The following is a 15,548-nucleotide window of genomic DNA, read 5'->3' as shown; positions in this document are numbered from 1 at the left end:
TTTCTGACACACTAATTTCAGACTTATTTCTTGCTTTCAGACCCAGTTCTTAAATCAATAATCATTTAGATGAGAAATTAGTGAAAGAAGCCCGGCTGTTCTCACATGGGTAGCAGAGCTGCAGAATCAAGGTAAAATAATCCAACTCCTTGTTGGAAAAAGAAAAAGGGGGTGACGTGAAAAAATAAACTTTTTTGACGGAACTACTGGCGTTTCACTTTGAGAAAATGGAGTCATGCCAGTATACGTGCTATCTATCGCTCACCTGGAAGATGTTGGAGAGGTCCCGCAGGTTAAAGACGTAGTGGAACTTGACTGCGGTGGGGAGGAAGGTGGAGGAGACGCGCTGGTGCAGGGCCAGGGCTAACTGGACCAGGCCGGGGCAGCTCTTCTGCAGCGCTGCGCTGAAGCCCTCTCCCTTCAGATGCTGAGACACAATGGAGGTGTAGATGGTGCTCAGGGCCTCGGCTCCGGGAAACGACAGGGCAAAGACTGAGAAGTGTCGCTGTGGAGAGAAATGGAGCATAAACACGGCAATAGTGAACGTGTTGCTCCTCACTAATGATGCAGTCCACTTCCAGAAGAAAAGCGAGGGTCACCTTGTGGGTGTTTGCAGCAGGAAGTGAAATGGGCCTGTCAGTCAAGTGTGACTTTTAAATTCAAATATAACACTTCTTAAGTTTGTCCTCTAATCATATAACTGTCCTGTGGCAAAGTGATCATCCACGTTTCCTTAAACCTGGATGAGAGAGTATGTTTACACACCAGTGTACCAGTTATATATCATATCCTGTCTACTGGAATGACTGATATTATTTGTACACGCTCATCATGACCGTCCTCTCCCAAAAAGCATCCTAAACATTCACCCTGTTCTCACCGTCTCCTCCCTTTTACACAGTGTACTAAATACCTGCAGCTCGTGGACCTCTCTCGTGTCTAATACTGTATCTTTACTGCAGGCATGTCTGACCAGTTTTCCCCCAAGCCGACTCAGTGTTGAAGCCTGGAAAACACTGCCTGCCTGGCGTGTGCGTTACCTCTCGCATGCCGCTTAGCTATGGTTTAGTTGCGTGCATGTGTGTGTGTGTGTGTGTGTGTGTGTGTGTGTGTCCACACCGGCTGCATGCCAGCCGCGGTGCTGCGGCTGCAGGTCCTACCATTGAATCAATGAGTTTCTCTTCGATAATGGTCATCAATATAGTGTTTTGGAGGTCCGACAAGTGATGAGTTGTAACCAAAAAGCAGGCAGATGGTTTTCTGTTTACCCTTGTTCATAATGAGACACACAGACACACACACTGAGACAGAGGAGAGATGATGAACGCTAATCATCTTCATCATCGACTGCAGCTTTTTTTTTGTCTCTGATCAGATGGGTTTTTTTTTGTCATTCCAGTTAATGGTGGAGCTTTAGTCTGTTTGACTGAATCCGTCGCTCTGTTTGATTTATTGTAAAGACAAAGTTAAAAAGTCGCAGAATGAAATCGGTTTCTGTTCCCGTTGTTTTTTTTTTCTCAGCAGGGAATGTGGCTGCTCTAATCCATTAATATGGAAATGAGATCACGACATGCAGCAACAGGTAACGCACACATCATGCATTCAGTGTGTTGCAGGTGGCAGCCAAACTTCTGCGAGGTGAAAAAAAATTATTCTTGAGCAAGAGCAACAATATCAGACGGAAAACACAACCATATTCTTCCTTCTCTGTGGACCCATCTGCTGTTAACAATACACTGCTGACAACAGTGTCCACTGATAACTTCTTCCAGTTTTTAATATATTTTTTTTAAATTTAATTTTATTCACTTTATTAATCCCCGAGGGGAAATGTCTTCGCTACAGCAGGGGGGCTCTCAGGGGGGAGCTGCTGCAGCAGGCTGCCACTAGCGCGGCACCAGGTAACCTGACCTGAGGTGCATGTTTTTGGATGGTGGGAAGAAGCCGGAGAACCCGGAGAGAACCCACGCAAGCACAGGGAGAACATGCAAACTCCGCACAGAAAGGCCCAGGACCGGATTCGAACCCGGAACCTTTTTGTTGTGAGGCAACAATGCTAACCACTGCACCACCGTGCACCGTTTCTTGCTAAGTTTGAAAACTCCATTCACATTTTTCATGCTGAGGACACCAAGTGTGAATCTTTGCTGAGCTTGCAGCTTTGTCTTCTCATTTAAACCCTGCAGGTGGTCATCTCCTCCGTCAACTATTTCCACAGGTCCCCACATTTAAACTTCTCAAGTGTGTGATTTTGCTCCATGGCAACATCCCTGACCTCCCCGTCAGCCTGTCTGATCCTTGTTTCTTGCCGCCTCAAACCTGACAGTGCGCCTCGCTTGCTGCCTGCCCTTTCATTTTCAAACACCAACCTTTCCCATTTCCGCAAGGCGATGTTAGCTTGATGTGCCATACCATCAATAGGATGCAAGCCACAAAATAATTCACTGACTAGGAGGAGGAATGCCCTGTCTTCCTGACTGTGCTCATTAAAATCTTCCACTATGTCTGTCAGAATGCCCTGTACTCTGTCACCGTCTCGCTCTGTGTCACTCATTAAATTCTTTATCTTTGAAAATACTTTTCCCACATTCACTTCTTGGCTATCGCTCATGACAAGTTTCTGTATCATATCTCTGCTGTGCACTGGTAGGAGCCTAATGCTTGTTCTCTCAAAGAAAACAAATGCAAACTAGTGCCATCTTTTACAAATATCCCCTCAGCACCACATGTATGGGGATTTTCAAGTTTCTCTCTATAATACTGCAATGTCTTGACCTCACTATATGAAGTGCGCTGAAATGGCTCGGGAGATGGTTACAATTTGGTGCTGTAGCATTAAATTAAATATTTTGTTGTGGGACAAATACACACTGTAACATCCTTTTTGGCATGCTGCATTGTCACCTCTTAAATTTTTAGTACCAAATCGTTGCAGAAACAAGCTTCTCCTACTTCTGAAAATGATCAGCATTTCAGTTTTTCTGAAAACAAATTGCCAACCCAAATAAATGAACAACAAATGAATGCGCACTGCCGTCAGGTGTACTTTTATAAATGCTGAATCATTATACTGAGTCATGTTGTAATTCACATGTCCTTAATGTCTAAATAAAAAAATACAGAAACAAATAGAAAATGCATTTAAAAAATGTGGTGGCCCATAGATTTGCCAAAAATAAAAGATACAAAATAAAAAATAATTAATTGTATAGCATTACATAATGTGTCTTAAATAAATCATGGGAGGCATATATATAGAAAATACAATATATGATAAAGTGCAAAATAAAGTAGTGCACATGTAACCTCAGCTGTGAGTTGCATAAACAATGGAACACAATGTGCTGTGAGGACATGGTGTATATGTGTACCTGCAGTCGCGGATTAATGGTGAAGCTGCCGGCTGTGGGGTTCATGCAGGACACGTATTGAACATTGTGCATTTCCTTCAAAAGCAGCTTATTACGGTCATACCTGGGAGTACACACAGACACATATGCAGAGAAAAAAAAATCATTATTTAACAGGCTTGCTTGCACACAAACACCCACTCATGCCCTGACGCGCGCACACACACATACACCTTCCCCACGCTTTTGCCGATATGGACGCCTCAGTTTCCACTTAAGCTGGCGTGGCTCACTGGCATCCTCCCTCCTCTCAATTTCATACCTGAAATCCTCCTAGCATATCTCTAATGGGCTGACCGTGTCTAAACCAGTCAGCCTGTGTCTGACGCAGTGTAACCATGTTCAGAATGGCCTCACTGTGTCAGAGAGAGAAGCAACAAAATCCTTTTACGGGGAATCACACACCCATGCTCCCACATTTGACTTTTGGTACTCCTAAAAGTTGTAACATATTGATACTGAGGCGGGGATCTCTCTGAATACTAAAATGAAGGACTTTTCAGTAGAGAGGCTGTTCTTCTGAATTATTAGGGTATTACACCTATCAGCTGCTGGCACTCCATTATCTGAACGATCCTTTTTTATATTAATACATGAAGAATTTGTCTGAAACTGTCCATCATTTGAGCAATTAAAGTGAAAAACAGTCCCCAAGCTGATGTGGTATTTCCTGAAAATCACCTACAAGTCCCACTCTATGCATAATGTTTCTCTTTCAACAGAACAGAAATGTACTTATACTGGCTCATACATATAGCTACATGCTAAATGGCAAAGCATTACCAGTGGTTGTAGTCCATGTGTTGGCGTATCAGTGTGTGGGGTTGGACCGTGCCATATGGATCCACCTCAGGCATATTCATGTCATCTATGAAGTAGATCAGTCTTCTGCTGCCTGGAGGTCCATAGTTGCGCCCCGCTTTCTTCTCAAGGGGCTTTTCCAACATGGCTGTGTAGGAGATGAATGAAGGAGCAGAGAGCGGAAATGTGGTAAATAAAGAATCAGCACAGAGCAGGGTGCAACTGAATGGCAGGATTTATGGTGTAGTTTAGAGCTGGGGAGCCGGGAGCCAGTGTGGGGACGTTTAATTTAAGTAGAAGGATTCATAAGGTAATGATGCTGAACTATGGGTACTAAAATATTTTTTCTTTGACTTGTATTTGTGTTCTACTTACTTAAAACAGTTTGAGAAGGGACTTCTGAAGTCAACACATCAGTTGAACTGTTAACAGCTTATAGACATGTACAAGAGGTCATAATAATGTCTTTGTTGTGATGGCCCACCCGGCATCTACACATGCCACACGACTGACAGCATCCATATCTTCACACGCTATGCTATTTTCTTATTACTTAAATAAACTAACTTGGACTTTGCTTTTTTGTGTGTGGCCTGTGTGTTACAAGGCTGGGGGCTTGTCCGGGATCTTAGGGATCTCTAAAGAAAACTTTTAGTGAGTGTTTCTTCAGCAGTTGAGTGTTTCTCTAAGTAATTGCTATGAAGAGAAAATAACTTTGTGTGCTTTCAAAGTTCCGTGTCAGCATTTTTGTTAAATGCCATATATAAAGAAAAATTGTAAAGGAAGTATCCACACAGTTTTTAGAGTCATTGAATTCTGTTTTTAATCTACCTGCAACAACTTTTGTATAAAGTCTTGCGGTTGAGTTAATTAGATGCCTGCTTAGTTAGGGCAGCTAGGGGAACTCATGCTAGAAATGATTGCAACCAGCGTTGTAGCCTATTGTGCCCAGTGGTGAGTAACTTCAGTTGCTTCGAGGTGGATATAGTTGTATTTTAAGCCATTTAGAAATGCTGATCTAATCAAAGTTTGAGCACAGTCTTAAATCTGACTTTTTAAAGGCAGAAGCAGATGGTGTTGCTTCATATTGAAGTGCTGTTCTGAGAAAATGTTCACTGTAGTGACTATATCTCCAGAGCCAGCCAAGTTAGTTTCTTATTTTGTTAGTTTTGGAGCTACTTTAACATTTAAGTAGCAGAAAGGTGTTACAGAATCAGCAGCCATTGAAGCTGGAGGCTAAAGAGCCTTAAACTTGCAAGGCTAAGAATAAATGTGAACTTACATGATGCTGTGAACTTAAACAAAAGCAGGGGCAACACTACCGTCTACACCTGATCAAACATGATACGTTTTCTATGCCCCCCCCCCCACACTCACACACACCCAAAGACACGTAAACAAACCATACACTGTACATAAAAATGGACATACCCGCCAGGTTTGAAAAGTGAACCCAAAGAGGAGGTGCCCTAAAGTGCAATACCCCTAAGGGCCAGTAGGGGCTGACTGCAAAAACGTCTGGCTCCAATAAACTCCCATTCAACTTTTCTTATGAAATTCAAAGTCAAAACGTTATCGCTGAGGTAAGATAGTTGTTCAGAGGCAGGTCTGTCCTATCAGAAGCAAAGGTCCTGGCGATTCATCAGTTTGAGGGTTCATAAACAAAGGAACTTGGTAACCACCAACATAGGTAATAATGCAGTCTGAGGTGTCACAGTACAAAAAAATAAACGTGTCTGCTAAATCAAGTATAACGTGTATTGTTAGATTGTATTATCAGTAATTTTGGAGTTTTGTTGGCATTATACCATGGCCCAAAAAAAAAATCAGCAATACTGAACATCTTTATGAATTTCTAAATATCTTTTGGCTGATGTATTGTCAAACCAAGTTTTATTTAAAAATGTTGGGACTTTACAGTTAGCCTGGTTCCAGATCAGCATCTTGGAGATTCAAATTCAGTTCTGCTGCTTTGAGACAGACAAAATGAATTAAGAGCTTGAGGCAGGATTAATACCAGACAACATCCTCATACATAACTCTATTTTAAAATTCAAGGATGAGTTTAATCTAGGAGTCATAGAAATAACATTTTTTTTTATTTTTTCATGATCGATGTGTAAAGTGCCACCTGCCCTGAGACACTCCTACCACAGCTTCCATGGAGGCAGCATTATTTTTGACTTTCAATCAATTCATGGAATCCGGACACACAAGTTAATGAGACACCTTCCAGAAAATTTGGTGTTCTGTGGCAGTTGTATAAAGCATGATGATATGCGCCGTTCCTACCTTGGAGCATAGCAGACGTGGTGTAATAGTTAAAGGGGACATTTGTGACCATGTATTTCTCTGTGTCCAATGATCCGAGCTTTTCCCCAACCAGAACAGTCTTCCCAGTGCCAGCATTCCCAACCAACATGACAGGCCTCCGGCGCTCCAGGAGGCGGTCCATGAAGTAACGGACTCGAATGGTCTCTGTTGTGTGCACCAGACATGCCTGTACATAGGAAACGCATGTCAAAACACAGGATGCAAACGAACAAAAACCTGAATGTAGATACTCTTTTCAGAAATGAATACACCAAAGTGTATAAGGTTGCAAAAATTTGAGAAGTTTGAACCATTTTTGCCTAATAAAATACTATAATGACAATTATACATGGTGATAACTATAATCCCTCTCAATTATAAAACACGAGACAAACCATTATTCAAAATAGAGATCCTTTAGTTTTACGATTATTATCGTGACTGAGCAGTACTTTTTTTTTACAGCTGTAGCAAATGAAAACATTGTATCAAACATAGATGTCTCATTTCTCTACAGCAATTTTGACCAACATCACTGATGAGCAAAAATCACTGAATAATCATTCTACTGTTTCAGCCTGTCTGTATAGGACTTAACGTGGCACTGAAGTGTCTTTTCCTTTTCTTAAATTTTAAAATTTGTATGCCCACATCTGAGCACGACTCCACAACATCTTAAAAAATACAAACCTTATAATGTTTCTATGGCTAACATAAAGGTCATCTACTGCCTATCCGCTCGTCCAGCAGATATAGAGCAACATTAGCATTTATTTGGAGTTGCATTTTAGACACCTGACAAAAGTAATGCTTCTAATTCTGGTAAAGCCATCACCAACCTTTGAGGTACATGCTTGGGTATTTTGCTGTTCTAAGTGGCTAAGCTTGTCTGTCCACTGTTTGGTGGCTTTAAGAGAGCTTTTTCATTGAAAACCAAGGTTTATACAGTGAAACCAAAACAATAAGCTGAAAGATGATACATTGCTCTGTGGAGCAGAGGGTAACTGCAAAGCTGAATAATTCACATTTGTATCATTAGTGACCCCTTTCACATGCCACATACCCGTTTGACCCACTATGTGTGAAGACATTTTAATTAGTACAGCAAACAATAAACTTCTATCAATTAGCTAATAGATTATTTGACAAACTGTTTTTGCAAACTTAAATTTCTAATGCTGTAAAACATTTTAAGAATATTGTAAAGCAGACAAAACCCAATATGCATCATTCATCATACCTGAAGTGGTAAATCTGCATCCATCTCAAACTTGGGCATCATCTTGGACCAGGGTTCAAACTTCTTGCTCTCAGGGTCGATGTAGTAATCAAACACTGTGCCCTGGGATGGGAACTTGATGGTTTTGAACTCGCCCACCCACCACTTGCTGAACTCCACTCTGTAGTCCACCAGCTACATTCACACAGAGCATACACACAGAGACACAGAGGGTAGGCAAGCGGTCAATATTTTAAAATGACTTCCTCTCTGCTCCCCCCCCCCCTCCATACAGAGGCTATGGATCTATGCGTTTGATTTACACTGGTGTGAATACAAACCAGAGGACAAATACATGGAGACAATATAGAGATACAGCTACAGCAGTTGAAGGGTGGAAAATGAGAGATGGCAGACCTATCTATCCATCTATGTGGTTCAGAGAGCGAAGTAGCCTCATCACTTGCTGGCTGTCAGTTCCTCACCTTCCTCTCTGCCTCCCCACCTCTTGGTACCTGTCTCCTCTATTCACTACCAACTCTCCAGTCAATAAAACCACTTAACATTTAAATGCATCTGTGATGGGAAAATAAAGTGGAGTACATTTGTACCAAAGGGAGAGCAGTTTTATCCCATAACTTAGATGGACGCGCTTACTGTACGGCACTAACGGGATTGCTTAGCAACTGCTCGCTGTGGCTCTCCTGCTGATTTAAATTCAGCCAGCCTGTATGTTGCTGAGTGGGAATGGAGTCCGCTTCATTTTCAGATGGAGATATCTTCCTTTTAAAGAACTTGCCATTTCTTCAAGTGAAAATAACATTCAAATGACTTTTCATAAATAGAGATGCAAGGTTGAGTTGTCTAAAAGCCATCAGGGTTTGAATAATGCCCAGGAATGTCCATAACGCAAGAGCAAGACATTATTTCAGGAAGGAGTTATGAGGAGAGAAAATAAAAGTAGAAAAAAAAATCATTCAGCTGTTTCAGTGATGTCCCATTCTTTTCCTGCTTTATGCAACCACTTAGTAAGCATCTCACATGCCCAGAGGGCCACACAGTACCTGGTCCTGGAACATGGCTCCCCCAAAGGCCCAGACCGCAGTGAAGACAAAATAGAGCTCATAAAGTTCTTTGGCACAGTCTGACGGGGTGTTTTCTGGTGTCAGAAGACACTCCAGTAGGTAGCACAGCATCTGCACCAGACTCTGCTCAGGGATAGGGATAATCTTCTTAAACCTGGGCAAAGAAAGACACATCACATCACAGGATTCAAGCATCACCGCTGATTTGTGTTCCTCATTTAATAAGGAAAATAACAACTGTGCTGACACATATTTTTTTTTTTTACAGATTTAACAGAACAAACACAGCTTTCTTTAAATAAACAAATTAAATTATGTTTACTTCCAAGAAAGCAGATGACACATTTATGTGCGGTGGTAGAGTGGTACATTTTGGGGAGTTTTGGTGTCAAACAGGACAAAATATGCCTCCTCTCCGTCTCCCTCCTCTGCTTCCTGTCTTCTGTTGTCTGCGGCAATAGCAGTGGTGATGAAGGTGTTGGAGGAGGCGAGTAGTCCTGTACAGAATGCAGGACGGCATCCAGCTCCTCTGAGTCAGGCCCTGTTATCCCCGGTCCAACACACCCACTTCACACAGATCCTCCCTGGGTTATCTCACACCACTACATCCTGCGTCAACACCATGACGGCAAGCGATGCCTGTCATGGTGGCACAGAAGCTGCGTTACCTTGATCTGAGGGCGTCCAGGCAAGAGGGAAGGTATTTGTCGAACAGTATGGTCAGGTTGGCCTTCTCTGATTGGACTTCTCTCTTGTCGATCCAGCTAGAGACCGGAGGGTTCCATCCCAGATCTGCTGGGTTTATGTACAAAATGCCTGAAAGAACAAACAAGATCAGACTTTGTTCCATTTTGTGATGAGCTGCCGATCCCTCCGAACCTTCCACCCACCATACAGTGCTTATGTACCCTGTCACCATCAAGTGCAACAGAATGTAGTTGCGTGTTCAAGCATCCAGCAGATGAGCAACATTACGACGATCCAATCTTTTGGCTTCCACCGTCTTTTAAGATAAATATCCGTGTCTTTATCGGAGTAACGCTCCACTGTTCAGCAGCTACTCGAACCTTGTCTGCTTTTGGTGTTGGAGAGTTCAGCAGGTTTTTCACTGCGTCTTGCTTTAAATGTCACTGTTGAGACCAAGCCAAAACAATAAAGTTGTGATCTGTAAAACCAAAATAATGAACTGAAAAGAAGTCAAATCTCTCCATTTAGCTGAGAGGAACTAGAGTTGAATATTGATGCTCTGTGGGTTTATCACATAGACTGTATATAAAAGTGGACGTACTGTAGCTTCCGGGTCTGAAAAATTAGGCCGATGTTGAAATGCCTTAAGCTGCGATACCACCGGGTACCGTTAGAGGCTTTGTTCAAAAGACTCAAAAAATCCTAAGTCAATAAAATTTCTCCTCACGTTCTCTGTTTTGTTACCTGAAGTCACTCATTATTAGTTTTCTGGCCGTTCATCTGAAAATAATCCCATCATTCATTAGAAAATAAGCTTAAAAAAGATGTGTTTTTGGGGCATGTCTGTTTGATTGACAGGCCGGTAATGGACATATTTGGACAAATACTATGGGCAGAAATATCAGTAAAAACTGAAGACCCAGATGTGAGACACGAACTGAATCTGAACTGAAACTGAATTAAAAACATTTTTTTTTCAAAGCAAATTCATTCAAATTCAGAATGAAACATTCAGTTTCAAGTTTATTGAAATTCAGTTTCAAACTAAAATTTTTATTTCAAGTTGAGATATTCAAATATAAATGATTCAAATTCAGTTTCTAGTGACACATATTTCTGCCCATAAAACACCCACAATAGTAGGTAAAAGGAAGAGATAAAGAAATGAAAGAAAGAACAACCTGCTCTGGATACAGTAGCAGGTGTAGCCGTGCGAAGGTGGCTGATCTCAAACACCAGCCTCATGGTGGGTTTAAGTGGTATCCGCTCATTACTGGCCAGAGTCAGCACCTAACAGAAGGAGAAAAAACATTTACACACAGCATGCATAGATATCAGTGAAAAAGAAAGTGTTATTTTTGTGCCTTTTACACAGTTGAAGCCTGGATCATGTCATCTGCTATCCTCAGCTCTTTTCAACATACAATCTCTTATTCTCTCATTCAGAGTACACATATTTTACAACTGCTTCTCATCAGAAATGAGTTACCACAGTTCCCTTTCAGATCGGAATGCTCATTTAGTGAACAACAGAGAGTGACAATGTCATTTTCATACTGAATAAAAGACTCAGTCAACACGTTTACACTTTCACACAAACACACTCACATGCAGTCACACATTCTCTCCATTCGTTCACACCTTGTTGTCATCCATGACTGTGTTGAGTGACTCAATCCACATTGGGTCAATGTCTCCATCCAGAACGATCCACTTGGGCCCATTGTGGCTGATGTTGGCCATTTCACGCATGATATTAGAAAACAGGCCTGTAGGAAGAGCAGTTCCCCATTTGGACATTTGAGACACGTCATTAAACACTTAGTAGTGATGTAAAACTGTGTCTGAAGGACTCAGTAATCACCATCTTTCCACTCTCTGGTTGCCGGGTTGATGATGCCGAAGAGCTCGTCATTGGTCACAGCCTTTGGGTTTAGGTCCGCCCACACAGGCCGACGCTTCATGTTCTGATAGGTCCTCTGCAGTGACCTCATCACTTGACTCTTCCCGGTGCCTGCGTTACCGATCACAAACACGGAGTGACGCACTGCCAGCAGCTCCTCCAGCTGCACCACCTAACACACAGACAGAAGGAAACATTTTAAAGTATTCTTTGTGTATCACGGCAAGGACACTTACGGCAGAATTCAAAGCAGTAGTATTTTGAGCACACTGTGTCACTCCTTCTGCAGTATCTCATCCTTAGTAATTTGGTCTATGGTGAATATAATGTGATGCAGGATGACAGGCGAGTGTGATGCATTGCAGTGCAGCACAGCAGCTTAATACAGTATTTACAGACTACAATAAATGACAGCACTGGTCCTCTGGAAGGACAGACATCTGCAACTACAGTATTCTATTTTTACATAATTAAAGGGCCACTATATCTATTTTGTGCGTGAAGATAAGTTTAGTTGTCATGGAGAACAATAGTCAATAGTTGTCTTCTTACGTGGAGACAAAAAACGTGTTCACATTAAATCTATGATAAAGACATTGTAAAATGAATTGTGATGGATAAATAAAACACTATTATATGGAACATAAATAATCAAATATACGTTTTAAAAAAGGAATGTTAAAAAAAATAATTATTCATATTTTATAATGTCACTTTCTATTCCAAAGGCCTCATCTTTGTAGTCAAAATGTACAGGTCAGAGACAGTAATGTGATTGTCTGTTGCTTCGAGACAGCACGCAGTCAATCAAGAGAAACAGGGTGAAGCCAGTTTCACTGTCACAAGTCAGTGTTTAAACTTATAAAAAGTGTTCATACTTTTAAAAAACTACAGTTGTATTTTTTATACCAATTATACTATTATCACACCATTTAAAACACAAACGAGGTGAAATAAATGAAGACAGCACGGTAGCGGAAATCTAGTTGCAGACTGATTGACAAAGCATGTTGCAAGTATAAAATAGTAAAGTAAAGTGGTTAAATTCAGTTTTTTTTGTTGTTGTTGTTTTTTATGGCATCACTGGGCAAAATTTCATCATAACCTTTAAGCATATCGTTATTCAAATGGTCTGAGAGAGAACCGGTCTTCTCCTCCTCTTGGCTCTCTATCTGTAGAAAAGCCTGTAACAGAGACTTTAGGTCATTCAGTTCAGAGAAAGGACATTCCTCTTGGCTGTTTTACAAATGCAAATGTCCCTTCAGACATAAATTCTGATTCAGTGGCGGAAAATTCTGGAGAGAAAAAAAAGTCATATTCTAGCTTTGACAGCAGCTCGGAGACCCCCTGGTTTAAATCTCCTCTGAGGAGCACAGAGAGGGAAACCAGGGCGAGGCTGCTGCACTGAGGTTAACGTTCTGGATGTCGGCGGATGGTAACGCCACACTGGCCTCTGTACGCATCCCAAAGTCAGTCAGACAGCTCTTAGAGCAGGCCGCCAGAAGTGCGTCCCTTTGGTGAAGGTTGCGGGGGACAGAGGATTGTCTGGGCTGGAGCGAGGCCTGGACTCGAGGGGTGTTTTTGAATGTGACATCCATCCCACGAGGGCCCACCAGCTGCAGCCTCCACCAGGGGAGGTCAGTGGGCGCGGACGGGGAGACGGGAGGCCCAGACGCTGGCATAGAAACCACGGGGAGAACGACTCACTGTAATTCACTTGATTCACAATGCTATAATGTCTCCTTTTTTTTTTTAATTTAGTAATGAACATCTCAAAATAGCCCTCGTGATGTCATCAGAATTACATTATCTTGAACTTGAAACTACAGCTGTTAAACACAAAGCTTGTTTTGAATGTGAGGAGTTTAAAAGATTGGAACATTTAATCTAATCAGAAATATTTTGGTGTTTCATCATGAAATCCTTATTAATACATACAGGTTAGGATTTCTCAATATTGACTATCCTATTTTTCAATCCTAAAACTTTTATGGAGGTGCAATACTAAAACTGAATTAATAATCAGTTTAAATCGTTATACTGTATTTAGTTAAAAACATCTTATCCCCCCAACTCAGTTCATAGATTCATATTTAGTATCTAATTGTAGAGAAATCTCCATATAAACATAAAAAACAATACATTTGAAGAAATGTGAAAAGAATATTGAAAAAGTAATTAATAATAATCAATAAAAATAAATAGGTAAAACATGAATATATTGTTTGCAGCACACTGCATGAGTTTTATGCATATTCTATGTTTAAATTGGTCCATTAGGAAGACGTGTGATTGGTCTCAACTTGGTCTCAACGAGCCCAAAAAGTTTAGATGCAAATATTGGTTTGATGAATAAATCATCGTCTCAACCTTTTGCACTTTATTAATGAATTTCTTGATAAATTATTTATTTCACTTTGCAGCTAATTATCTGAGGATGTGGCCTTTTGCCCACTTTTTTTTTTTACTTGTTCATTGTCAAGTTTAAGATCCTAAATACCTACTTCTCATCCTCAGTTAGTTCAGTTGGACTTTTCCCCAGTATGTTACACTATCATAAATATAAAGATATATAATCTACATCTATCATATCTATCATAAATACTATATTGATGGAAAGACTCAGAAAAGAAAAAAAACACTGGAATGTGTGGGAGTTAAATAGAGTCTGGCTTTGAGTGGATAAAGGTTGTAGACGGGTGACTGAACAGGGGATATGAACTAGAAACTAGATCCATGTACATACTATTTATTTATGTATATCACCGTATCATCATGCCATGTTGTGTCTGGTATTATCTAAGGGCTGTGCCATTTTATTTCAATTGTACTTGCTCTGTCTTTGTTGTTATCATGATTATCATTGTTAGCATTTTGTTTGTTTGTTAAGGACCGTCTTGTAACATTTGCCCAGAATGTCATTGATTAAAAATTTGTATTAATTATGAAGTGAATAACTAAATCTAACAAATGTGAGTGAAAAATGTTTGCCTATTTTAGACCATTTACTTCAGCACTGACAATTTTAGTTTTTTTGTTTATTTCACAACTACCACGCTCCGAGATGGTCCTTGATTTGTGGTGTAACATTTTCGATGCATGTATGTCAGGTGACACCACGTAGTGTGTAACAAAGAGTACCAGAGAGAACGAGGAAGAAAGGGAGATTTCCTCCCTACTTCCACTCCAACATACAGATGGTGGGCCCAATCAATGCCATCGACCGGGCTCCTCGCGGCTCCTTCTCCCCATCTATTCAGCTGTGGCTCAGGCAGCTTTACACGCTCAAAGGCCCCGGCTGATTACTGCTTTGATGTGGGAAGAACTAATGCTAGCACAGGCTAACGCTAAAGGTATTGCCCCCCCCCCCCCCCCCCCCCCCCCACACACACACACACACACTCAACTCGTTGTCTGAAATCAAAAGGTTGGCTGCACAAACAAAGACAGTAAAAGTTCAGGCTCTGGGGGTGGATGGTTGTTATTGACCGCTCCACCATTCTCTTTCGTCCTCTCGCTCTGTTTCCCCTCCTCTTTGTTTATTTCTGTGGCTGTCTCTCACAATGTCAGGGTTAAGTGGCATGGTGCAGCGCCAGCCTCCATTGATGGAGTGTTATTATGTGCTTCCCGTGTCTATTTGACCTGAGGCAGATTGCACTTATTTCCCCTGGTCCTGCGTGCATCTGTCTCTGACATATAACGACTTCTATTGTGCATGTGTGAGTGTGTGCGCGTGTTAGTGTGTTTATCTGTATGTAATATAATAACTAGAATTAGGTCATCAGCTTGGACACCTGAACTCTCATCGCAGCCCACCGTTGGCTCTCAGAAATATTTGCCCAATTCATCCAGATGCTGCAGACTTGTTTGACACTAATGTGAATTTCCCGGCACAACATTATGATGTGAGGAAAATATCTTTTGGAAAGAACTAAGATAAATCTAAATGAATGCTCTACAACCATAGTATCTGTCTAAATTGTTGGAGATGAAATTCCCCATTTGGGGACTCTGCCAGTGCTTCGTAGACAACTTGTGATTATGTTTGCCTCACTCCACGACTCACTCACTAACTTCTCCTCATGTGGGATCTTCATTTTTCAGTTGTAATCAAAATAAAATTCAATAAA

At 41.2% G+C, this 15,548-nt stretch overlaps 1 protein-coding gene across 1 annotated transcript in view; it reads right to left on the bottom strand.

The window, feature by feature from the left end:
• Positions 1–15,548, bottom strand: part of dnah9 (dynein, axonemal, heavy chain 9) — a 157,027-nt gene that overhangs the window by 83,792 nt on the left and 57,687 nt on the right. Inside the window, exons 38-47 of the mRNA XM_069156240.1 lie at positions 11,380–11,590; positions 11,157–11,284; positions 10,697–10,805; positions 9,497–9,644; positions 8,808–8,982; positions 7,765–7,938; positions 6,504–6,711; positions 4,194–4,359; positions 3,372–3,474; positions 266–505 (exon numbers count right to left, since the gene is read on the bottom strand). Of these exons, the coding sequence (XP_069012341.1) occupies positions 266–505; positions 3,372–3,474; positions 4,194–4,359; positions 6,504–6,711; positions 7,765–7,938; positions 8,808–8,982; positions 9,497–9,644; positions 10,697–10,805; positions 11,157–11,284; positions 11,380–11,590 (1,662 nt within the window). The remainder of the gene's footprint in view (positions 1–265; positions 506–3,371; positions 3,475–4,193; positions 4,360–6,503; positions 6,712–7,764; positions 7,939–8,807; positions 8,983–9,496; positions 9,645–10,696; positions 10,806–11,156; positions 11,285–11,379; positions 11,591–15,548) is intronic.

This window comes from Embiotoca jacksoni, unplaced genomic scaffold, assembly GCF_022577435.1.
Source record: "Embiotoca jacksoni isolate LCO1_2020_lvr unplaced genomic scaffold, fEmbJac1.0.p SCAF_20, whole genome shotgun sequence".
NCBI lineage: Eukaryota > Metazoa > Chordata > Actinopteri > Embiotocidae > Embiotoca > Embiotoca jacksoni.
The sequence above is the reverse complement of the archived record's forward strand: the minus strand, read 5'-3'. Positions and strand labels throughout refer to the sequence as shown.